Source organism: Telmatherina bonti (genome assembly GCF_933228915.1).
Source record: "Telmatherina bonti genome assembly, chromosome: 10".
Taxonomy (NCBI): Eukaryota; Metazoa; Chordata; class Actinopteri; order Atheriniformes; family Telmatherinidae; genus Telmatherina; species Telmatherina bonti.
Window position 1 is genome coordinate 25645628 of NC_136628.1, and position 24594 is coordinate 25670221.

General features: G+C 38.1%; 2 protein-coding genes across 2 annotated transcripts; both read right to left on the reverse strand.

Moving 5' to 3' along the window:
- Positions 1-1447: 1447 nt before the first annotated feature.
- Positions 1448-7752, reverse strand: scn4bb (sodium channel, voltage-gated, type IV, beta b; the record flags this gene model as incomplete). The annotated part of the gene is made up of 5 exons (XM_079247217.1): positions 1448-1544; positions 1772-1901; positions 2781-3000; positions 3084-3247; positions 7668-7752. 5 exons carry the CDS (start codon positions 7750-7752, stop codon positions 1448-1450), a joined length of 696 nt encoding a protein of 231 aa, XP_079103343.1.
- A 6751-nt stretch (positions 7753-14503) lies between these two features.
- Positions 14504-23300, reverse strand: LOC306761305 (myelin protein zero-like protein 2; the record flags this gene model as incomplete). The annotated part of the gene is made up of 5 exons (XM_079247430.1): positions 14504-14684; positions 15682-15847; positions 16178-16388; positions 16764-16933; positions 23240-23300. The coding sequence occupies 5 exons, from the start codon at positions 23298-23300 to the stop codon at positions 14504-14506; spliced, it is 789 nt and encodes a 262-aa protein (XP_079103556.1).
- Positions 23301-24594: the final 1294 nt, after the last annotated feature.

Below are 24594 nucleotides of genomic sequence, written 5' to 3' on the forward strand. Positions count from 1 at the left end.
ATGAAAAAATATGTTTGTTTTCCTTCATCAGCACAAGTAAATGCATGGTGCTCTGCTGTGTGACTATTTCACATTTTTCCATGAGACTTGGCTGGAAAGAACAATAATTACCATTATTAGTATGGGAATTTATGTGTGTAAAAATGAGGGTTCAGCCCAGCTATAATTATTTTGCATTTTCCTTGTTTTAAGCGCTTAAACTTTCAAGTTATTTATTTATTTTTATTTTGTATGAAAAACAGTCAAAAGTTTTTTTTTTTTTTTTTTTTTTTTTGATGACTGGCTGTGAAATAAGCAAATAACGGATATAAAATAAAAGCAAAGTATCAGTGCAAAATACTGTCTATCTACATGTATTTTACCAGTTAACCCAAACACTAAATTTTCAGGCATCAACTCAAACATTAATAATAGTGTAATAAAATTAGCACATCATTTAGTTCTGTTTAGGTTCTAGGAGTGAGTGGAAATTTTAATTCATATAATATTCTCTTTAAAGAAGCACTAGGCAACTTTGGCAGTTTTTCTTAGTGATTCGCCACAGAACAGCAGCTAATTTGGCATCAATTTCGCATCCTAACTGTGGTCTGAGGTGTTTCCAGCGAGTAAACGTCTAACTAATATTGGCTCTTGACTTATTGCTTGCTCTGTCCCTTTTTTTTTTTTTTCTCTTTTTTTCCTCTCACAATGTCCTCACCCACGACCCTTCATCAGACTAAGCGGTTAGGATAATGAATGAATGAATAATCTCCTCATGCCTGCAGTCAGCCTGCAGTCCGCATACAAAACTTCCAGTGTTTTGAATCTAGTTGCTGACGTGTGATGTGGTGCATGAAGCAAAACTCAGCTGTGACGAGTAGTTCCAGACTGCAACCCAACCTTGTGAAGTTTGACGTTTCAGCCCTGAGATACTGCGGGGCAGCAAAGACATGTACAAAATAAATGCCACAGTGCCATCAAAAAATTCAGAAACAAATATTTAAATTCAGAAAATTACATAGTGCTTCTTTAAAGCTGCATTTACTTCATTGCTTTAGAGTGACTATTAAGTAATGGATTGCCACAAAGTCCAAGGAAAAAACACCTTAATTCACCTGGTGTGCACCACCAGCCTTCATATCATTCAGCACACTTTAGCATTTCTTGACTACTTTAAATGTTTAATAGCTAGAATCCTAACTAGGCTATACTGAAATGCCCCTGGCAGGTGCAATTATTCAATAAGATTTCAATTGTATGTGTACAAATGATGTGCACATTTTATAAAGCTGATCATCTGTTTAGTTACAACTTAGAGCACATGTGTATGTTCCCGATTAAAAGTGGCAACCAGAGTCATCAGACAGAACATAAAGAGTTGTCATGTGTGCAAATATATTTGCATATGCAGAAATATGCAAAAAAAAAAAAAAGATATGCGTGCTCGTGTTGTTCTACATGCACAGGTTCATTTCTTTTTTGGTGTTGGTTTTGAGTCAGCTTTGGATCCTGAGAGGCCGTTTTCTGTGTTGTCGATCCCTGATGAAGATACAAGGCACTCCTTACTGCAGAAAAATTGTAAGAAGTAAAAAAGGAAGGGGGTGTTAGAAGTGGAGGAGCACAGCAGCTTTAAGGCACACGTCAAACTTGCCACTTAAAAAAAAAAAATCAGACACCAGTGTGTGTAGTGTCTCTGAAATGATGTGCTGCCAAGAACCAACTCAGGAGTCTGATGAAACAATATGAAACAGTTACAGTGATAAAACATATTCAAGCAATTGTGAAAACTTACTTTTTCTCCTCAAGCTTGGCAAGAACAAAGAGTGTGAAGTTCTTTAGCAACATGAAGCCCATCAGCAGCGCAATGGCTCCACCTACAGCTGAGGCTATGATGATGGTCAACGTGTTGTCCACCACCCTCACTGCAGATATTAGCAGACCAGTGAAACAATGGTAGAAGGAAAGCTAGCAAGAATTAGGAAACCAGGTTTTGAGCTTTTATAGAATAATTGGTCATATGAAGACATAAAATGTATCTCAAAAAATTCATTCATGCTTAATCTGATGAAGGGTCGCGGGGAAGCTGGAGCCTATCCCAGCAGTCTTTGGGTGTAAGGCAGGGTACACCCTGGACAGCTCGCCAGTCCATCGCATGGCCACACAGAGACAAACAACCACTCACGCTCACACTCACTCCTATAGGCAATTTTGGAGTTACCAATTAACCTAACATGCATGTCTTTGGATGGTGGGAGGAAACCGGAGTACCTGGAGAGAACCCACGTTTACACAGGGAGACATGCAAACACCACACAAAGGCCACTGTCCAAACCTCGCCCCAGCCGAGGATCAAACCAGTGACTTGCCGTGAGGCCACAGTGCTAACCACTATGTCACCATGCAGTCCCCAAAAAAATTCAATTTACCATAAATCCAATTAAGTCTTTCATTGTTGCCTGATTAACAAGAGCGGGTAGTATACTTCTAATTTGATAATATATTTTAAACATATCTTTAACATATGAAAAGTACAAAACCTGGTTTGATTAGACTGTAGCAGGAAGGCTATGGAGGTATTAAGCAAACCGTAGTGATTTGCTCCATATTTGGACAGTTTTCATGTGTCTGTGGTTGTAAGAATGAAAAAAGAACTGGTAGTGTTAACAACAGCTCACCTAGTATCACGTAGGTGGGGTTAGATGCTATGCCTAAAGTTAATGCTACAATACGGAAGCATACCTTTTATACTTATCAGTATAATGGAAAGAAAATGGAAAGTGGAACAAAATTTGAGCACTCACACTCATCCACCACAATCAGGTTGAAGATGGCACTGTGGTTCTTGTTCATCTCCTTTGGATTGCGTCCAAAGCAGGTGTACTGGCCTCCATCCTCGAAGGTGATGTTCCACAGCAAGATGGAGATGTTGTTTTTAATGTTCTTCCCCACGAACTCCACTCGTTCTTTATGTATTTTAACATCTGGCTCCACGTCCTCTGTCGGTATCACTGAATCACACACCTGATGGAATCGACAGGCTGTCACTTACCTAAAACGTCCCACCTACAAATGAGTGGAAATCTTTCACACAAGAAAGATTTTACCTTCTGCATGGTTCCATTGTCATTGAACTGCCAGCTGAAGTAGAGGTTTTTGATTCCGATGCAGCTGGAGTATGTGCAAGGCAACATGACTGTGCTGCCATTGACTGCTTCCAGGAAGGGGACTTTCCCCACAGACATCTCCAGGGCCTGAGCAGACCACACGCCTGAAAGAGTTGAGCAACATTCAAGACAAAACAACACCCCTGAGAAGGACCATGTTGCACTGCAGCACTAAGTCAGCATGCAGCCAAGGGCTCCTCACTGCAGAAAACTGACACTATGCACAGGAACTAAAAGAGTATAAAGACAGAAAACAGTGAAACTGCTAACCTAGAGCATGTTGCATCTCAAAAATTTAATAATTAACAGATACGGTTTTTTTCTTCCTTAACTTTTAAACCAAAGTGTGAAAATTACATTAGTGATTTTATGCCAGAAAATACTTAGGAATTTTCCTTTTTTAAGTTATTGTCATAATACTTCATACGACTGCCTTGCCCTATCTGCTGAGTATCTACCAATGCAGAGTCCACCGGATCACTCCCTCCATCAAAGGAGCACACCTAACCTCAACACAGACTGTTCGCCCTCTTCCCCTCAGGTCAGAGGTACGGGAGTCTGATATGCAAGACATCCGGACACAGGAACTCTTTCCCTCTGCCATCAGCAGTCTACAGCAGCCATACTGCCTGTATACACTATGTAAATTTCTGTATGTGTATTTATGTCTATTCGTATATCTGTGTGTGTATGTGTACATATTTGCATATATGTGTGTGTGTATGCACACATGAATATGACCTATTTTAAGCCTCTGTTTCCTTCAGACAGAATTAAATTCATTAGTTACAATTGAAAAGACTGAATATCAATAAGAGGTACTGCAGTTCATGCAAGAAGGCCATGAGACAGATAAACGCAGACAAAGCGCGTTAATATTGACCTACACTTATTTGCATGTGCTAAATAACTTTCTATACAATATTTATAAATTGAAGGGGGGGGGGGGGGGGGGGGGTATTTATTGTGTATTTATTGTAGATTGTAGAATTTTAGAATTTCTGCTGACATTTGGGACCTGAGGCAGTGTTTCGTTTTTTTGTATTTATATGCTGGAATGACAATAAACTTGAACTGAACTGAACTGAATTGAACTGAACTGAACTGAACTGAACTGAACTGAACTGAACTGAACTGAACTGAACTGAACTGAATTGAACTGAAGTACTGTTAATTTGGCAAGATTGTTAAATAACAAAATATCATGATACCAACTAGAAAAATGCTTTATTTATCAATTTATTTATTTAATGTAAAAATGCAAATGGAAATTAAAGAAGAGTAAATCCGACAACACAAATCTTTACTTTACTGGTGTAGGAATTATGCATTAGGTTATGCTTAGTTTGCAAGACGCTCCTCCATGATTACTTACATGTATGTGCACATGCTAAATGGGGCACCATCTGTTGATATGTAATTCTGTCTCATATAAAACTGGTCAACCATTTGCCGAACTTCCCTTCCCTGTTCTGTACAATGCATGTGAATTTTGTTTCTACACTATTAATTGAACTTGCCAGAGGATTTAGAGCTTTTTGATAAGTGTGACCACATTTCAGAAAACATTCACTACTTACAAAAACTGCAATCCCATCACATCCATACTTTATAGTCATGCTATTATTGGCTTATGACAGTTCAGTCTTTGAAACATAACACCATGATGTCCTTGCTGTGACATTACAGTCAGTAAGAGAGGATGCAATCTGTTGCTGGTCCCTGTGAAAACTGTAACTCGATGCTGTGGACCTTTAGGGTCAGACAGCATCAGGATGAAGTAATAATCAAATTTTGCCTTTTACTTATTAAAAAACGGTTTAGCACATAATTTGGCCCAATGTGTTCAGTCGCAGATAACAAAGAGCTAAAGTATACGATTTCAGCAGCTCAAGGACAGGCAGCAGGCATGAACCTGACTAGGAACAGTGGTGACAGTGGCTACAGGAGTAGCTGTAACACAATGTACTTTCTAACACTCGTGTGATTCTGCCCTGTGTTTTGTCCACACTGAGATACACTGTCAACATGGTCAAGGTCAACATCCTGCTGCAGCGTTCAGGAAGGATACTGCTTAGACTAAGCTTAGTGAAGGAAAGCGTTCTAAAAGTGGGAATGTTATTGATTTGTCTCATTTCATTGCTGCTATCTTGAAAAATCTTTTCCTCAACCGCTCCAATGCAGCACAGTGAGTTTGCAAAAATACCTACAGATGCAGTCCAGAGGGCCACAGCATCACTCTGCTGCATTGTTCATCCAGTTTCTATCCTTTTTGTTTATTCATCCTCTCTTTTTGACGATATTTCTCTTTTTTTCTTCTTGCTCTTTGACTTCCTGTGCGTCTTTAACAAATTTGTTCGCCATTAGAACTCCCAGCTTTCAGCACTATGGCCACTAAAACCGCTGACAAGGAAGAAATATGATAGCACAGTATCACCTGTGTGTGTTTTCTAACACAACTCTGAAGCCTGCTGTACACCTCCCTGTGCCATTTCTTCTTATTTCTATTTGTGAGTCTTGGTGGTTGAGAAGAAAGTAGAACAGTGGTGCTCCAGTTTCTAACCCATATATGTCAAATCTTCAATGCTTTTTTTTTTCTTTTAAATCTCAAAGAAATGCGCATAAATGTGTTTAGGAAAATAAACAAAACCACAACTGCATTTTCCCAAGTGTGTTTTCATCAAAAGGTATGCAATATACATATATGTCTCTGTCGAAATTCAGACACCAACAATCATCACAGGACTAAATTATTTTTCGTGTTTCCAACTCTTGTCTCACTCTATTAAACATCATGATCTAATCGTGATTCATCACCTGACCTTCATTTTCTGTTTCAAGTCATATTAACTCAAACTGAACACTGTTTACAGCACACCATGTGTAACATGAACTAAAGTACCTTAGTAACAACCACAAGGGCATTACATAACAGCTAATATAAACAATGACGCTACCTTTTACCTGTAGTAGCATTTTTATTTCAACTGCATGAACACCTGCATCCGCTAAGTTAGCCTACTGTGCAGTTTTTGTTTCAGATGGACAGAATATGTATGATTTATTCGAAATAAAGACATCACCTGTGTTTAGAAGCTCTTCAAGTACTGCAAAAGTAAAATAAAATTAGTATTACCGGGCAACACTGTGCTTATCTCTGTAGCTTGTAGTTTCTGCACAGCATCTTGCAGACAGGTTTTATACTAAAACTGAATCTCAAAATACGAATTTTAAAGAAAACACCCCTTATCATACTTATAAAGAATCTTTGCAATTATTTATATGAACAGAGCTAGGTTCCACAATCTCCCACACAGAGGACTGTTGTGTTACAAATAAAGAATTCCTCACTTCAAGGACCTGCTTCACTTATTACAAAATAAACGGCTACATAATCAGCAAATGATTTATATGAGGAGGTTTGCTATTAGTACACAAATTAATATTATGAGTTTGACTTATTAGAATAAAGAATGTCTTTGTTTTCTTAATGTTTTGTTTGATATTTTGGAATCAGCTGATTATTATTATTATTATTATTATTATTGTTATTATTATTATTATTATTAATTGACTAATGCTCCACAACCATATGTAGATTTAGAAAATTCTGAAACAAAAATAATTAAAAAAAAAAAAAAAAGACTATCTTTAAAAAGTCAACAAACATCTGTGACTGTCCAGTCACAGATGTTTGTTTTACTCAATACTGATCAGTGTCAGTTAGCATAATTTGTATTCACACCTTTTACCACCACCCTCTTCCTCAGCTATTCGCTGACACTATTATCAGTCTCAGACCTCAAAGCAAATTTCAATGCAATTGCATTGTCAAATCCTGACAATTGTTCTGCCACATTCTATTAAAATGCTAAAGACTAATATTAATGAAGCTGAAGATAATTTTCTGTACATTTCTCTAAATGACTCAGTCATTCTACTGCTGCTAATAAGTATTTGGAACAGCACAATATACTTAAGGGCTGGGCCTAGAGTGTGTGACGCAGCTCTTCCATCACACAGTAATTTAATTCTATCTCCTACCACTGACGTAAGATGCACTAATCAAAACCAGTATAGATCAAAGATGACATCCAACCATGCAACTTTTATATTTGTAAGAGGAAAATCAGACTTAAATCAAAACTTTTAGTGATTTCTGTGAAACCTAAACACTTATATCCAACTGTGTGTCAAGGCAAAACCAAAACCAGTTTGCTCACAGGATGCAATGCAATGCCTTGAGGAAAACTATGTTGCCTTTCCCAGTCAACTAGTCCTTTCACTAAGGAAAATCTCTATGGAAAAGTAGAATGAGGACACATTCAGTGAACACACTTGCATATAAAATGAACTGTCTTACAGGTAAGCTGAGAGTCTGTGTTCAATCAAATAGCAGTGTTTCTGCATCACAGTCTTACTTTACAAAAGAATATACCTGATGTGGGGGAAAAGATAATAAGAGGATACTCTTTACACATTAAACAGAGAAAGGAAACAAGAAAAAGAAAAAATAAACTTTACCAAGCAGCAACGAGAAGACCAAGCTGAAGGCTGTGTGTGGAGGTTCCAGCCTGAAGGGTTCAACCCTAATCCACCGGACCTCCATGGCAGCAAGCTTTACCCCCAATCAAACAATGCTGCAGGATCTATTTCTGACTTGCAAATCTGTAGGAATATCCCTCAGCACACCTCTGATATGATGAGTAAAATTAAAGTTGATGGAAAAGTGATGGACCGACAGTGTTATCAAATCTGCTTGAGAGTTCAAAATGTACAGAAGTGGATGAGGCTGTAGGTTAGACAGAGGGCAGAGGAGGAGAGGGAAAGGAGAAAGACACAAGCCAAGAGAGGAAAAGTTAATCGATTTCATTGAAGTCATGCGCTATAAACAAACACAAACAATACAATACGAAGTTTTAGTTGTGTTATGTCTGCATGTCTCTGCATAAACCATGCCTAAATATAAAAATCTGCCATTTTAGTGAAAAGAAAAAGGATTTGATAGTGAGTTAAAGTCTGATTTTGTCATGCCTACCTGCTTCTGAAGCCGGTGCTCAGTGAGGAGCCAGCCGGCTGCCTGCACAGCTGAGTCAATGTGGACAGGACACAGGAAGAGGGGCAAACGCTCACTGCGCACAGTCAGGGTTCACTCAAGGAGAATCTGCCAGCAAGCACTTTCACTGCAGACACAGCCACATTGCAGCGCCAGCCAGGATGAGAGGCAATTAGAAAGAAGAAAGGTGGAGACAAGCAGAAAGAAAGATAAACACGGACAGACAGACATGAAGAAGCCAGTGCTCTCATACCTCCACAGCAGATCCACAGGAAGAGTAAATCTTTTCCCCCCCAGCTGTCTCACAACTTCTCCTCATCCTCCCTGTTGGCTGTACGCCACCTTTCTCCATTTCCCCTCCCTCACCTGCCTCCACATCCCTTATTTCTTCTTCTCTTCACCAGCAAGCCACAGTCACTCCTCCTCCCTTCCTCACCCTCCTCCTGCTCCCCATCTCCTGACAAGGGGCGTGTATGCAGACTCAGGCACTTTTGTCAGAGTGTTCATGAAGACTGGAGAAAAGTTCTGCAGTGCAGGTTGAGGGGGAGGATGTATAATACAGCCTCAGGTCCTCTGCCAAGATGCCCGTCCCATGTCGAAATGCTCCATTCATAAAAAAGTAGGGGGCACTTTGGCTGATAACGTCACCTTTCTCAGCATCAGACAGCTACAGCAGGAGAGGGAAAAACCTGAAAACAGAGATAATCTGATTTCTACTGAAGCCATTTAATGTTTATAACTTTTTATTGCAACAGACCTTTGAAAGCTTTTTGAAAGCTCTTTATTTTATTTCTGTGCTTCGTTTTTTGAGCAGATGGTCACAGTTTTTCAGGGTTTTCCTCTTTTTTCTCCCCCGGGGCCAAACACAGACTAATTTTTCTGTTACTTATGAAAATAAACATTCATGAATATCAAATAGTGGCGTGTTGCAACATACTATATATCATACATTTATAATGAAATAAGTGAATACTGTCAATTTGTGGGAAATGATTATTCAGCTTAGCAGTGTCTTATGTCTGCATTATTTACAGCAGGACTTAATGGAAAAAGTGCTTAGTATTGTATTTCCAGAGTGGATTAGTCAATTTCAGACCTAACAAACGCTGGATTCAGACTGTGGGCTTGTCAAACCCCTCAGTTACTGTAAAGATAAGGTGGCTGTGAAGTCATGATGGCTCATTTACTGCAAGGGAATGTTGGTAAACAGCTAAATGGAGTGAAATAAAGAAGAAAGTTGTGAATCCTATTAAGGTTGCAGATGAGACTGCACTTGTAATCTGAGGCAAGGTACAGTTACACAGCAGAGGACACACAGAGACGGCTACTCATGGATGCCACAGACTGAAACTCCAGACATTTTTTTCTAGGGCTGGCATTTATTGAAAGTAACTCATATGAAAATGTTTTCAACTTAATCATGTATGACTAAACTTCAATTACAAAGCATCTGGTATGGTTAGGCTCTAAATAAAATCTTTTTCAAATATTCTTCGTCTTCAAATCAATATAGAAAATCCTAAAATCTGGTTTAGAATGACTGAATTACTTGTGTGCATAAAATTTTTTCAGCTCAACATTTCTGGATCAAGTTTAAATTCAGTTAAATTTTGCTCGACACAAAAGACAACCTACCAAAATAGCCTCATTTCACAGTGTTGAAGGTTGTGTTTCAGTTTAACAATTTGACAATATGACTGTAAATTGACCATTGTACCTTTGCACTTGCAGCACCTTGCTGTATATACAACTTGGGCTAAAATTTTGATTATGGCTGATTTGGCTTAGAAGCAAGCTTTGCATGTAGGAGAAGTTTGGTGTGGTCATGGAGCATGACTTCCTACAGCCTTGCAGGGTTCGTGCTACACTAGCAAAGCATTGCAAACAGACACCTAGGATCATCCTGAGTTCTTAGCTCTTGTTGGACTGTTCTGGTTGATGCCAGTGCAACACTGGGTGGATTTCAGAAATAGCTATCCTTACTGGGCAACACAGTGTGAGGATTCCCCTTCAGTAGAATGGAGTGTTTTTTATCTACAAGAGGATCACACTTCTCATTTTTAGTGACATCATGTCTGAACACCTTTATTGACCTCAGATGGATATTGAATCATTCCTTGAAATGTGCCATACCAGTTTGCATGTGTTTTTGGACTCTCCTAATGACAGGTAGGTGTTTAGTACAGACTAATCTGGGCAAACACCAGACACAGATCCTATGTCATTGCTGAAGTGCCGTTTCTGTGCATGTCAGATCAGAAAAGATCAGAATCTGATTATTTTCTGGAGAACATCAAGGAAATCTGGAAGAACTGGAACATTTCTTGGCTGTTTAAACAACACTTGAAATTTTAATTGTAACTTAAAAAAAAAAAAAAAAGGAAATAAAAAAAGGAAATGTAAAGAACACAGATTCACTACATGAAGTCTGTATGACACTAAGGGGGTAGTGGAGGACATTGTTGGGCAACTTGGTGGTGGTGTATTCAAAGGGACGGACCAACAGTCACACAAAGAGTAGGGGAGAAATGATAAACTATCATTAATTTTAATTATCTTAACTGTCCCATATTATATAAAATTCACATTCTAAAGGTTTCTTAATCTATATCTGTCGTCAAAGCCTAGTATCAGTCCCAAAAATAATAAAACTCTACTTGCTTGCTCTGCTTTTTAGTAAATGTGTACAGCAATAGGTCATTGTTCCCTTTGTGACCTAATGAAGAAAAATAACAACTCCCCCCATCAGTGGATACTGCTATTGAACTGCACCCCAAAAATCTGCCCTAAAAATCACCAAGTGGGTGCAAGTGAAAGACGCATCCTCTCCCCAAGAGAGGGTCGGATACCAGATGATCAGAACTTGTCACCTCAGTAATGGCTGCACCACATAATGGCAAAACACACAACTAATTAGTCTTGATACCAACTATGAGTCCCTGGATAAAAGCAATGATTTCGTTCTGAAAGAGCGTTGAACTAACTTCATGTAGGTGTTAAAGACCCCGTTACAAATGTGAAAATATTGTTTACAACTTTTCTGAACAGACAAGTTCTAGGTCTTTGATATGGAACAGGGATTTCATAGTCTTGAGGTGATGTTCACGTGTGAGGAATTAATGGGGCATGGGGCAAATTTAGCAAAGATGTAGACTCTGAACTAGCCTGTTGCAAAGGGGAGAGCAGAAGATGATCAAAGCTGTTGATTTACTGGCTGAGTTTGTTTCTCCTCATCAGTAAACATTAGCTGTAAGAAGTGACCGAAAAACATGCTTGTGGATACAATAAGCTTTCGCTAATGGTGCCTGGGTGGATCTGCCAGACAACAGATGATGGAAAGTGGTCATTTGTGAAAGGATCAAAGCATGACTACTGCTTAATTGTTAAATCCAAATTGTGATGTCATGAAAGAGGAAGATAGGAAAAATTCAAATAATCCAGTTTGGCTAGTTTGCACTCTGATGTAATGAGAACGCCTAGCAACAAGGAGACAGTCTTTTCTACCAAACATTACTTTCCATAATATTTACCGTATGCAGCAGCTTGCATTTATTAGGTTTTATAACCATTGTGTTTGCAGGAACTGACATGTAATTCCTAGTGCAACATCAGGCAAGAGTTGATGTCTGTAGACATCTACATGCACACAAGAAAACCAACTGTTTGATGAATCTTCCATCATTTTTAGAGTTTATTATATCTTATCTCTTTATTATCTCTACCCAAAGCCAGTTAAAGTTGCATCATTCTACCCTGGAATGGTAACATTGAAACAAAAAGTCATTATATAAAACTAAATCTAATAAGATTTACAAGTGAAGGTAAAAAAAAATCTATATTTCTTGAAAAAGAATTGTTGATTACAAAAATATGTCCATAATCCATTGATCAGGACGGCTGATCACGTTAAGGGCTCCAAAGAAAGAGTAGGTGTGGAAATGGGCAGTTTCATGGGTGTGGAGTCAACATCAAGGGAGAGATAATATGGCTGGGCTGCAGGCTCAGCCCTCCTCTACAGGCCCCTCCACTGGAGTATCAATGCAGCAGCAGTGGGAACTCTTCCAGAACTGCAATAAGAAAAAAAAAAAAAAAAGAACAGCATTCTGCTGCAGAAACACAGACTGCTGCTGCAGGACATCTGCAACTACGCAGACAACATTTCTGTTCACATTCACAGAAATGTAATCAGATAAAATAAACTTTCCAGATATGTATTCATGTGTTCCACATTATATTTATATCATGCCATTAAAATGCACCCTCAGCTTTTAAAATTGCATAGGCCTCTCGGTTTACTGCAGCAAGATGTGTACTGCACCCAGCGACAGACAAGTGCACACACCGCAGCTGTTACTACTAACTTAAAGTGATACAACTACATACAAAAGTATAGATACAAGTCTATTAAAAATGCTTTGATGCTTTCAGATGTTAAATTATTCTAAAATAATTCCATATTGTTTCAAACAATTGGAAAATATAACATTATGAGCACACTAAAACGTCCCCAATTGCATTATTTTGCACCAATTATGTCCTTCATGCTCCTTTAAAAACAAAGTTTTATGGTTTTAGCAAAGGAGCAGTATGGAAAAGAAACTTATCTTATCATCTTTCTTGGAAATGTCCCTATGAACATCACTTAATCTATTCAAAAACAAAAGTGAACACCATGTTTTCAATCCATAAAAAGTATTTATAATGTAAACAAAGCTAAATACGCCCTGCGATGGACTGGCGAGCTGTCCAGGGTCTACCCTGCCTTTCGTCCAAAGCCAGCTGGGATAGGTTCCAGCTCGCCGCAACCCTGAATTGAATTAAGCGGTTTGGAAAATGAATGAATGAAGAAAGCTAAGTGCTTAGCTGGGAAATATTATTTTTAAATAAACTATTATCAGAAAAGTTCTTACAAAATGCAAAAAAATTAGTTTCTCTGCCTCCAGTCTTAATACTGACCTCAGACTACTGTTTTAACAAGTTTTGCTTTAATCAGTCTTGAAAGAAGACAGAACAAAAGCATGCATTGTGTTTGAATCAACCTAAAAAAAAATTCCACTGCAGGAATATGAAAATGAGTATCCACAATAAACCAGCTTTTTGTTTCCTACATGACTGGTAAGTTTAGCTAAACTACTGTCTCAGCTCTGCAACGGCCATGTAAGACATATCTGTTAGTTTTAAGTGCTCGGACTGTTCAGTAATAATTCAGTTTTGTATCGTGGAATTACCTAATTTCAAGATGAGGGTGCCACCCGACATCTAAGAACTGAACAATACAAATGAAGGCATATGCAAACTGTAAATCTATTCTCAGTTACAATGAAATGAAGAGAAACATGTGTGACATGTACAGGTGTGTACTGTTTGGTATGTCACACGTCCTCACCTCTGTTCATGCCAACAGTTGTTCTGTTCACACTCGCCAAAACATTTCTCTATTAACATTAATGAGAATCATTCATGGTTTCAAATGAGTAGTTCTTTATTCCAAAACTAGTAAAAAATACACATTTCATTATTTGATAACAAAGAAGTGTAAAGCTCTGCATTTTTACACTATATACACAAATGTGAAAATAAAAATCACTTGTGCAACATAGCTGTTTGAGTAGACTTGTTTCTCACTCATCCCTTGGTTATCTTTGTAGAAGCTAAAAGCAAAAGTTTTTCGTTTTCAGTTCCAGATATTTCCAAAAACCTCAGCAATAGAATTTTTTTTTAAAGATATATTCTTTGAAAATCCTGCTTTGTTTACTGCCAGCTGATACTTTTAGGAAATAAACAGGAGAAATGTTTGGGGTGGCAGCAGCACAGAAAGATAAGCACCATTTACACTGGTAAAGATGTGTTCATAGGCAGCTAAATAAACAGCATTTGCTCTTTAAAATTTTTTTTTTTTTATTTTTTTAAAACCTATAAAAATCCATTTATGCAGCACTACAGACTTACAGAATACTGATATGGGGAAATAAATACTGCATGAAAGCATGAGTGGAAATTGAACAAAAACAGCACAGTCCTTTCATGCAGTACAAGAAATACTCACATTTGTCGACCAGCATTCATAAAAGCCAAATATTTAAGGGGAAATTTACAAATTTTACACATAAAAAGTCTTTGCCGAATGTTTGAAAGCACAACTAAATATAGATGTTATCAAAAGATAACATATATATATATATATATATATATATAAAGTTTTGTGATGTCACTTTAACTGTGTTGATCTATAGAATGTCATGGAGACAGAAAGACATGATCTTTCCACAGGATTTCTGCTTGAGGCATTGGATAAGCTGGCTGTCTAGTCATCATCATCATCATCATCAATGTCATCATCATCATCGTCGTCGTCATCATCTCCACTAAGGCAGTCTTCCTCATTATCATCATCCCCGCTGCTTGGCTCGGACTCTTCGTCGTCTGAACTAACAGCTTCTATTTTCTTTGTCACATACATGACATAAGCCGCCTCTGCCGGTGAACTGGTACAACCGCCACCAAACACATCCAGTCAGACAGACGCCAACAGTTTAGTTGGACTTTTTGTAGACATGTGGACATGAACAGTGCAGTGTTTAACAACGGGCTCTAGTTTACTTCAGCAATTACCAAAAAAATAGAAAATGGAAATATCTAGAGCAAATAATTAATGTGCTCTTTTCTTTTGGACCAAAACAGCATTTCTCTACTTAAGACAGCTCATTATTTTCTTGCATTTAAAAACCCTCACCTGTATTCAAAGAGCAGTCCAGGTTGTGAGGCATCAGTTGCTGCTCACAGAGGACAGGAAAGCTTTAGCCCAGAAAAGTTGCTTTTATCTGCCGCACAGTCTAAACGGAACCGCACAGCAGCAGACAAGGGCAAGCAAGCATATATTATATTTATAAAAGAAGGGGGGAAAAAATCAATTCACTGCAGCAGTATCACTCATAAGGCACAACTCACAATCATCATTTTAAGTTTTACCATCAAATGGTGACTATACACAGCTACAAAACTTTGACAATTAGTTAAAAAAAAAATCAAATTGTGGTGGGTATATATTTTTTTTTTGGGTTATGTTGTCAAAAAGTAAACTAATATAGAAAAATGGGGGAGGGGACTACCTCATCGGTACAGGTCATCACTGCTGCCGTGAAACAATGTTGGAAAAATCCATCCATCTTTACATTTCCAAGTAAATCTGGTAAAAATGAATTTAGCAGATGCAATCAGGGGCAACTTTTTTGTGTGAAACATGCGAAAGTATGTATATTTTGTAGAACAAATCAGAAGGATAGTATCTAACATTGTTAATACTGAAGTATCCTAAATAAACTGCAGTAATATCAGAGAATTTAACAGTGGAGAAGCAAACATGAGGAAAAAAATAGGCCTCTCATTTGTCTCTTCCAGGAAAATGGACCCGACAGCCAGCCAGACTCCATACCAACCCCAAGAGGAAGAGGAGCACAAGGGCTCTGGTACTCTGGTCCTCACCACACAGTTTTGTCCTTGGAGTGATCTCCTGTGTCTAGCTCAATGTCATTTTCCATTCGCTTTTTCTTGAAGAATCTTACTGCCACAAAAATGCCAAGGAGGATCAGAATCACGCCACAGGCACCTGCAACTGCCGTCACCAGGATGCTGAGCTCAGAGACGGACGCTAGTGGTAACAAAGCAGGAAAAAAAAAAAAAGATCAAACATGCTGTTTCTCCATTTCATAAAGCAAACATTGCTGTTATAAATTTACAAGAGGATTAAAGTTTTATTACATCTTCACTTTTCAGCTAGTTTCAGTAACATGCCACCTTCAACATCAATACTGACCTAACATCAGATAAGCTACAATAAAACCAAGGTTCCTCTAAAAACATTTCGATTTTTATTCACTGCTGATCTTATGAAAGTGGCACACTTTTCACAGTTTTTTTTTTTTTTGTTTTTTATTTTTAAAGAGACAGCATCCTGAAGTAGCTCAGCTGTCAGTCTGACCTTTGCTGACGACTTTGAGAATGATCTCTCCACTCTGGCCGTGCACATCTGGAAGGTTGCGCACCTGGCATATGTAGGTACCATTAAAGGTCGGAGGCACCTCAAGCAGAGTGATGGAGGCATCTTTTCTCATAATATCTCCTGACCACACAGCATGGTCTTTAAAAGGCCCATTCTGTGGAGGGTATGCAATGTCCTGGTAGTGAAAAACCTGACTCACACAAACAGACACACACAGACATGAAACTTCAGTGCAGAAATCTAAACAAATTCATAAACAAAACAAATGGTTGTTTATGCAAAACATACAATATCAAAATACAGCTAATATGCTGCCAACTGGTACACAGACAACCATGTCTATAGTAATATTTCAGTAAAATGGTTTTGCTACACTGACCACATAAGGTCTTTTATAGTGGCTGAAAATACCAGCAAATCATTTATTTTGCTTAGCAAAAAAAGGATGACAGAAATTATTTGATAATATTCATCTTATCTCGGAAAACCAAACAAAAAAAAGGCAAGGAGTACTTCCACTTGTCTGAATTTAACATGAACTGTGGAGAAGATCGTTTTTACTCACCGACTCATCCTTTCCTCCTTTAAGAGGTCGGAAGTTCCATGACACCATGACCGACTGACGGGACACCGGGTGACTAGAGCTGAAGGTGCACTTCAGTTTCACACTGGTCCCATTGACTGCTTCCACTTCACTTGGAGTGTAAATTTCGATGCCACAAACATGACGAACCCCTGAAATAAAGAAGAGCGAGTCAGACAATGAGCTCAGACAGACATTGGCTAAGTGCACAGTGAATTCTTTAAGCTGGTTTTAAGGTTCTACAATGTTCTCTACAATTATTGTTCTTTACAATTACTTTTCTTATTCACCTTTTCAAAAAACATCAACTCATACAGCATTATAGTTTTATTTCTTTTAAATCACATCAGTGAACATATTGGGGGCAATGCTGGGTTCAGCATCTTGCCTAAGGATGTCAGGACATTCTGGTCAGAGGACAAACAGTCTACTCACTGAGCCACAACTCAATTGAAGGTAGATGGGAGGGGATGTATCATTAACTAGAATATTGTACCAGATTAATATAATGACAATGACTTTCTAGGGCTTTGTAGGTCTCTATAGATGGATACTATGCAAATACTGGGCAAAGGAGGAGTATAAAAGCTAGCCCTGGGACAATATGCTTTTGTCTCTATTGGATTTTTAACTATTTTTTGGGTGCTGATTTGATTTAAATTGTGATTTCTCAATATTGCCATTTCGTGGCTTGCTTTTTAAACACCAGACCATGTGAAAAAAATTGCATGACCAAGTTTACAGACAATGTCATGAGAAGAAAAAAAAAAATTTTTGACCCAAAAAATCTATTTAAAATTTGGAAAACAAACAAACAGCAGCAACAAAAAGAAAAGAAAAAAAAAATCACAATTTTTATGTGAATCAATTTTCTTCCCCCACCCCTAATAAAAGCTGTATCCAAAGACAGAAAAGAGGGATGAAGGCAGGCATGTAAAAGTGAGAATTTAAACCTTAAATGTTGGCACGACGACTTGTAGAGTTAAAGAACTGAAGATAGTTGGAGGATATTGTTTATGTCTTCCTCTTTCTACCACAACAGCCTTGATCAGTCAGTTTGGACTAAAAACTTCTTGAGGGTGTCCTATAATGACAGGTACCAGAGTGTTAGCAATACTGTTGACCCCGAGGGCCCTGTGGTTGTTATCTGAGGTCTTTGTGGATTCAGCTTTCTTCCCAAAGATGCAATATGTTTGTATCTGGGAAGTTCAGAGCGAGCCGTTTGGCTCAACCTTTGAGCACCTACAAATCCCTTTTATGCTGCAATTGCTGTCCTGATGGAGGAAGATGCTATTGCTGGGAAGCTGTAATGATGTGTAGTCAGGGAAGTGTTTCTCAATTCCAGTCCACAGGACCCCCTGCCCTGCATGCTTTATAGGTAACCCTACCTTAACACACCCGAATGAAATAAAGGGCTTGTTGACATGCTGCAAAGACCAGAGGACACCAACTCTGGTCCTCAAGAGCTACCATCCTGCAGTTTTAAGTGTTTCCCTGCTACAACACACAGGATTTGAATGAAAAGGTTCTCCACCAACATGTCATCTATTGCACCTGCCTTTTAATGACCCATGGATTTGGGCCAGGTGTGTTGCAACAGGGAAACAGTAAAACCTGCAGGATGGCAGCTCATGAGGACCGGAAACAGTGTTTTGCTGACTCCTGTTCCTCCTTAAGTACACAATCATCTCCTTAGTACTGTAGAAGTTCAAGGTGAGGTGGTTGTTTTCACACCAGCATGCAAACTGACTGACCAACTCGCTTTGGAGGGCTTTCTTGTCCATCACTGATATACCACAGAACAGCACTCAGTATTTCTGTAAATGTCAGGACTCAGAGTTACATTGGAAGTCTGAGATGTACAGTGTGAAGAGGAATGGTTCGCAGTCCTATGTTGCCAACCACTATCTCAGACACAACCATGTAGACAGGGGTCGACAGTGTCACATAGGTTTTGTTTATGGTAATGGTAAGTGTACATAAGTGGAGGAAGATGTGCTAAGATGAGCTGAACCTTTTGCAGAATAAACTACAAAAAGGTATACAGCATGGGTAGGCAGTATCAGACAGGGGTCTGGCCCTGGAGATCTGGAGGGAAAACAGGAGTAAAGACAGAGCAACTAGAGCAGTGGTGAGACACAGCTACAAAAGAATTGGGTGAATCAACAGTTTAGAGGGAAAAAATCTGAGATGTGGTGGAATGAGGACATACAGGAAAGTATAAAGAGGAAGTGATGAATGATTATGAAGCAGGATCATCAGAAATAGTTAACAAGACTTAATGCTGTTTCCCTTTTGGCTTGTTCCTTATTGAAGGGGTCATGACAACAAATCATTGCTCCGGTACACGTTTTACGCCAGATGCCCTCCTGACGTAACCCTCCGCATTTATCCAGGCTGTTGACTGGCCCACAGGGAACAAGCCTCCTCAGGGCTGCAGTAGTGCAGGCAGCAGGACTCGAACTACCAACCATCAGGCTCTACTACCCGAGCCACTGCCCCCAGGGTAAAACAGCATGAAGTGAAAGACTGGTGGAGTAAATGAGAGAAAATAAACGTATTTGAGAAGCTTTCCCAGTGTTTCATCATGCCATTTAAACAAAGCACGGCTAATTTTTAAGCAAAGTCTTAAAAAGGCCAGAAAAAAATATTTGCATCAACTCATTATGTTGATAAAACTATCATTTGACACAAAATGTCCTTGACAGAGGACAAAACAGAGCCCATTATTCCTTCAGATCTGACTTGTCAGTTTCTTGTGGTGGCAACTGCCCACAGCTGCCGCTCAAGATCATATTTTCAGCTTTTTCCTTTTCCCCGTGAATGTCACTCAGAAAAAACTGCAAATCGTTTGAATACCGAAACAGCTGCCAGATTTATAAATCACTGACTGTGTGCCTGTTTTAGTTTGAGAATTAGTTCCTTAGTGTAGCTACAGAGTAGTAAGTTTTGTATTGCGTCATATCTGTTGAAGATTCACAGTTACATCAAATCTAGACTGCATCAACAACAGTGAAAATCACACAGTCGACTTATGTTGCGGTAAGTAGCAGTCATTGTGCTCTTGGTGTCCTTAGGCTGATGAATCAGGCCAAGACTTCTAAAAGGCAAGCCAAGCAAACTTCTGGTCAGAACATGGACAACAGAGCAAGTGTTCACTATCAAAAAATTTTAACATCAGTGACATCATATTAGCAGTAAATCAATGTCATATTATGGATTTGAAGCCTTTCTAGATGGCAGACATTCAATGTTGTCGATCGCTGTTCTTGACAGCAGTTAACTCGGTTCACCTGGTGGAAATCTTATTATATTTTCCAAACTGAATACACACAGGTAGAAGTACCAAATAATACAAGTACTGCACTTTTACAAGGTTCCTCTTCCATCTAGTTTGTATAATATATGTAGTGCTTAGTAGGAATTGCTAATTTGTTTTAGTAAATTCTGAATCTCATCTTAAATTTAGAGAGGCAGTGATTTTTGCTTTCATGTGTGGATTACAGCCCTTGTTGGTCATAATCATCTGGAATAACCTGCCACTCAATATCTGCGCTTCTATACTGTCCTTCAAGTCCCATCTTAAAACATACTTATATGACCTTTGCTTTTAATTTGATGTTTCTCTTTTACTTCTTTGTAGTCAATTTTGCCTCATATGCTAACTTTTATGTTTCATTTTATGGGATTTTTCTTATAAAAAGGAACTTGTAAAGCACTTTGGTGGACACAGTTGTTTTTAAATGTACTGATTTTTATAATGTGGTTTAACATAACTGACTAAATAACAAAATCAAATAAAACTTGCATAGGAAAGCAATAATTACAGAACGGGATGAATAAGCAGAATCAAAAAATGAAGTGAAAGTCATAAGATGCATGCAGTTCTCATCAAAATGCTGAATGAAAGGATTGCTAATCCTATCCAAAGATATGCTGGTGCAAACTGTTTACACATCACTATTTTACTGTGTATCAACATTGCATTTACATTACACTTCTGTAACACAGACTGTGTTAATGACTGTGTTAATAACAAAAGATTGGAAAACACAATGACTTATGTGACTCAGATGTCTGAATAGACTCTGAATAGAGTCCAGAAGGCAGAGAAATACACACTGTTGCACTGATTTCAGCGGACCACAAATCAAACACCTGCAAACACAGACCTTCATGAATCATGTTGATGTGTTCAGTTTGGAGACAATTGTGTCCAGAGCGCCTCGGAACAACACTCTTAAGCACTGAAGTGCAATGCATGTCAGACGTCTTTTATCCACTGTGACAACACGAGACTGCTTATCAGACTTTCAGCCTGACACTTCACTCAGATATTTGCAGAAATACTCAAGTTAGAAAGTTTTCCAACAAATGGGAGTGTCATATACACCACAGCCTCACCTCCTCCAGATCATTGCATGCCTACCTGTCCAGACAGCTTCACAACATTCACTGAGGCATGGTTGGGAGAAAATAAAAAGAGTACACTAACTGCAAAACATAATCATGTTTCATCTAAAGCCTGCCTCCTGAATGTCAGTGCGCATGTACATACCAGACAGCTGGGTCAATTTAGGTGATATTTCTTTATAATTTTCAGCTGAAACCAGCCTCTAATCACTCATTTAGTTTTATGATAAGCACACTTAAAAAAAAAAAAAAAAAACTAGAGTAAAAACAAGCCATTTTAATTCCAAAAAGGATAGTTATTTTCATTTTCTAAAAACACACTTGATCAATATAAAATAATAAACACCTGAATGAGGTATTCTTTGTATCATTATATGGATCTTTACATGGATATGCAGGAGGAGGATTGCAGTTTGTATGGTTTGTCATGTCCATGAATAAACGTGTGCTTTGTAAACAAAATCTACTAGTGAAGAACACAAAACTGCAAGTAAACTGGTACAATGTGTGTATTCATCTTAATAATGTAATAACAGTCTGAAATGATAAATAACTCATGACATTAAAGCCAACAAGTCTTACCAACAGTACTGTGCTAAATAATTGAGCCAGAACTTATTTATTTGTATTTTTCTTCTATTACTTTGTAAAGTTTAAGTACAGTTGTTTTTGGTAGATCTTTGAAAGTTTTTCTTCCATGTAAATCTCTGTACCTCCTTATTTTCAGAAGATTTTTTTTTTTACATTTCATTTTACATTAAACTAAGAGTCATTATTGTATAATGATTAAAAAGACGCCCTAACTCAATGGATGAACCAGTGTTGTGTGTGTGTGTGTGTGTGTATATATATATATATATATATATATATATATATATATATATATATATATATATATATATATATATATATATATATGATAGACAGTTTAGAAAATGACTCATTATAAATAGTATCTTATCTATCCAGTCACTTTGTTACCAACACCCTGCCTCAGGTTTGTTTCTATTTTTTTTTAATGTCAATGAAAAAGAGTTTGACAGGGATGAAATACTGCCTTAGCCAGAAACATCATGTCATACAGTAATTAGTTAAACAAAGAGGACAAAATAAAAAGTGGCAAGCCTAAAAACTAAAAACAGTATCTGCATATAAAGCGCCTGGACATAAATAAAATCCAGCAATGGCCTGAAAGATAAATCTGACCCTTCAGTTGATCAGTTACGGGCTTGCCAAAGCCTCATTAGATGGTCCTGTGGAAGTGTGGCTGTCAAGAAGCCATTCTTAAAGACCACCATGGAGAAACAGCCGTGTGCCAGATGACAAAAGAACTGGACAGGAAAAAAATAACAATGGCAACAGGTTGAGGAATGAATCCTACAGAGAACATGAACCTCAAAATTAGTGAAAATGTGTGGAGTCTTTTTGACTGAAAATTTTATTAAAATGCAGTCAAAATCCAAAGAAAAGTTTTGGGATGTCCTTCAGCAAGCCTCAAAAACTATTCCTGAAGAGTCGTTTAAATAAACAGAAATGAAATGAAAAAGTTTCTCTAGGAGGTTTCAGGATGTGTTCAAGGGAAAGAATGTTAACACCAAACTAAGCTTGTTAAAACTGTAGTCTGTAAACTTTTGTTTTACACACTGTATACATATGTTGGCTTAAATTTTAATAAATCATTCTACACATTTCTGGATTATATATTCTATGAGGAAATTAAGCTTAAAACTTCCAAATAACAGTGCTGTAGACTGTGCTGGTACGCACAAATTCATGGACTTTGAACTGCAGGCATGACACCTGAAACTGTCCCACTTCGTCGCTTACAAGACTGTTTAGTGTTGCCTTAAAACCAAAGGTCGGTCTAAATCTCACACTAAACAAACACACATCCTTTACTTTGCTTGTTGAAACTATAGAGAGCTGAAGCTATACTTTTTTCTTTTTTTAAAAAATCCAAAACAAAGCCAAACAGTATTATTATCTTTAACTTGAACTCCCTAAACATGAGGAACTTTGTGCAGGAAGTTGTTGTCGTTGCTCACCTGGAACCAAGAATCCACCCAGAAGAAGGAGCAGCCATATCCGATTCATGTGATAAAACATTTAAACAGTCTCACCTCCGGCCAATTAGCCTAATTGTCCAAATTCATGTACATTTATTTAAAGTGTTCATGAAATCAAATGTCCCCGTAGACGGAAGGGAAGCGCCTGTTGAAAGTAAGTGTGGTTCACTCGCCCCGTCCACCTGAGGGGCGGTGTTAACGTGCCTTGCGCAAACCTGCTCACCGCCTTACACCACGTAACCTCACACGAAACACATGAACCTTTGTGTTTGCTTGTTTCCACCAAACCAGCACTAACAGGTTCATATATGTTTGGCTTTAAGAGCATGTGTACAGCTGTCAGCTGGTTGAAAAGTTTGGCTGCAGTCCGCTATGCTAACTGGTACCATCTTGTGGCCATGGTATCACATCACATCACCATCCAAACCAGTATTCACGGGTTATGTGTGACATTATAATGGTAATCTTGTAAGGACAGAAAATGAACAGCTTTCATCAAGGTTTCAGTGGTTAAAAGCACAAGACTAAGGTTGATTTGCCATTTTATCGTCCTCAGATTGTGAGGGACCATAAAAGAACAAATAATAGTGAAATAGTTTAGACAAGATGGGCAAACATTCACTTTGTACTGGTTTGGTTCTCAAAACTTTTAAATGGCCTTTCTGGGGTACACCACGAGCTGACTTTAAGCACCCACGTTCTTTTACCGTCATTACTAAATGTAAGCAGTATATTGATTATTTAGAAATACAAAAAATACAATCCTTATTACATATCAGTAAACATGATTAAATGACCTCCTCCAACAGGGGAGCCGCAGTCCTGCAAGTGTTAAGAAATTCCCTACACATCAGTAGACTTGTGCAAAGCTTGACATGAAGTCGCAAATCTCTGTTAAATACTCATTCATTTGAATCAGGTGTATAGGAGCAGGAAAATGAAGTCTGTCAGTCATTCTTATCCAACATTTGGACTAGACTATATTTTTAGTCTACTCAGGTTTTGACTTGAGGTCACCAACTGTGATCAGGATGGGAAAGAAAGCATGAAATCACTGAGAAAAGAAAAACTTGTTAACAAATTTATTGAGTGCAGCTGATGAAGCGATTGCTCATACTATTGTCAAACATGTTCATGTTCTTTACTTTTTAAGTATGTATATGAGACCTCAGTTAAATATTTTTTACCAGCAGTTTTACTCTTATTATTGGCATCACAGGCCATTTTTTCTTCTTGCAAACTGAAAATGCTTTCGTGTCATGTTTTTTGGATAACTATAAAAAAGAGTTAAAAAAGATGCATAGACACTTGTGAATGTCCAAATAAAAGAAAAT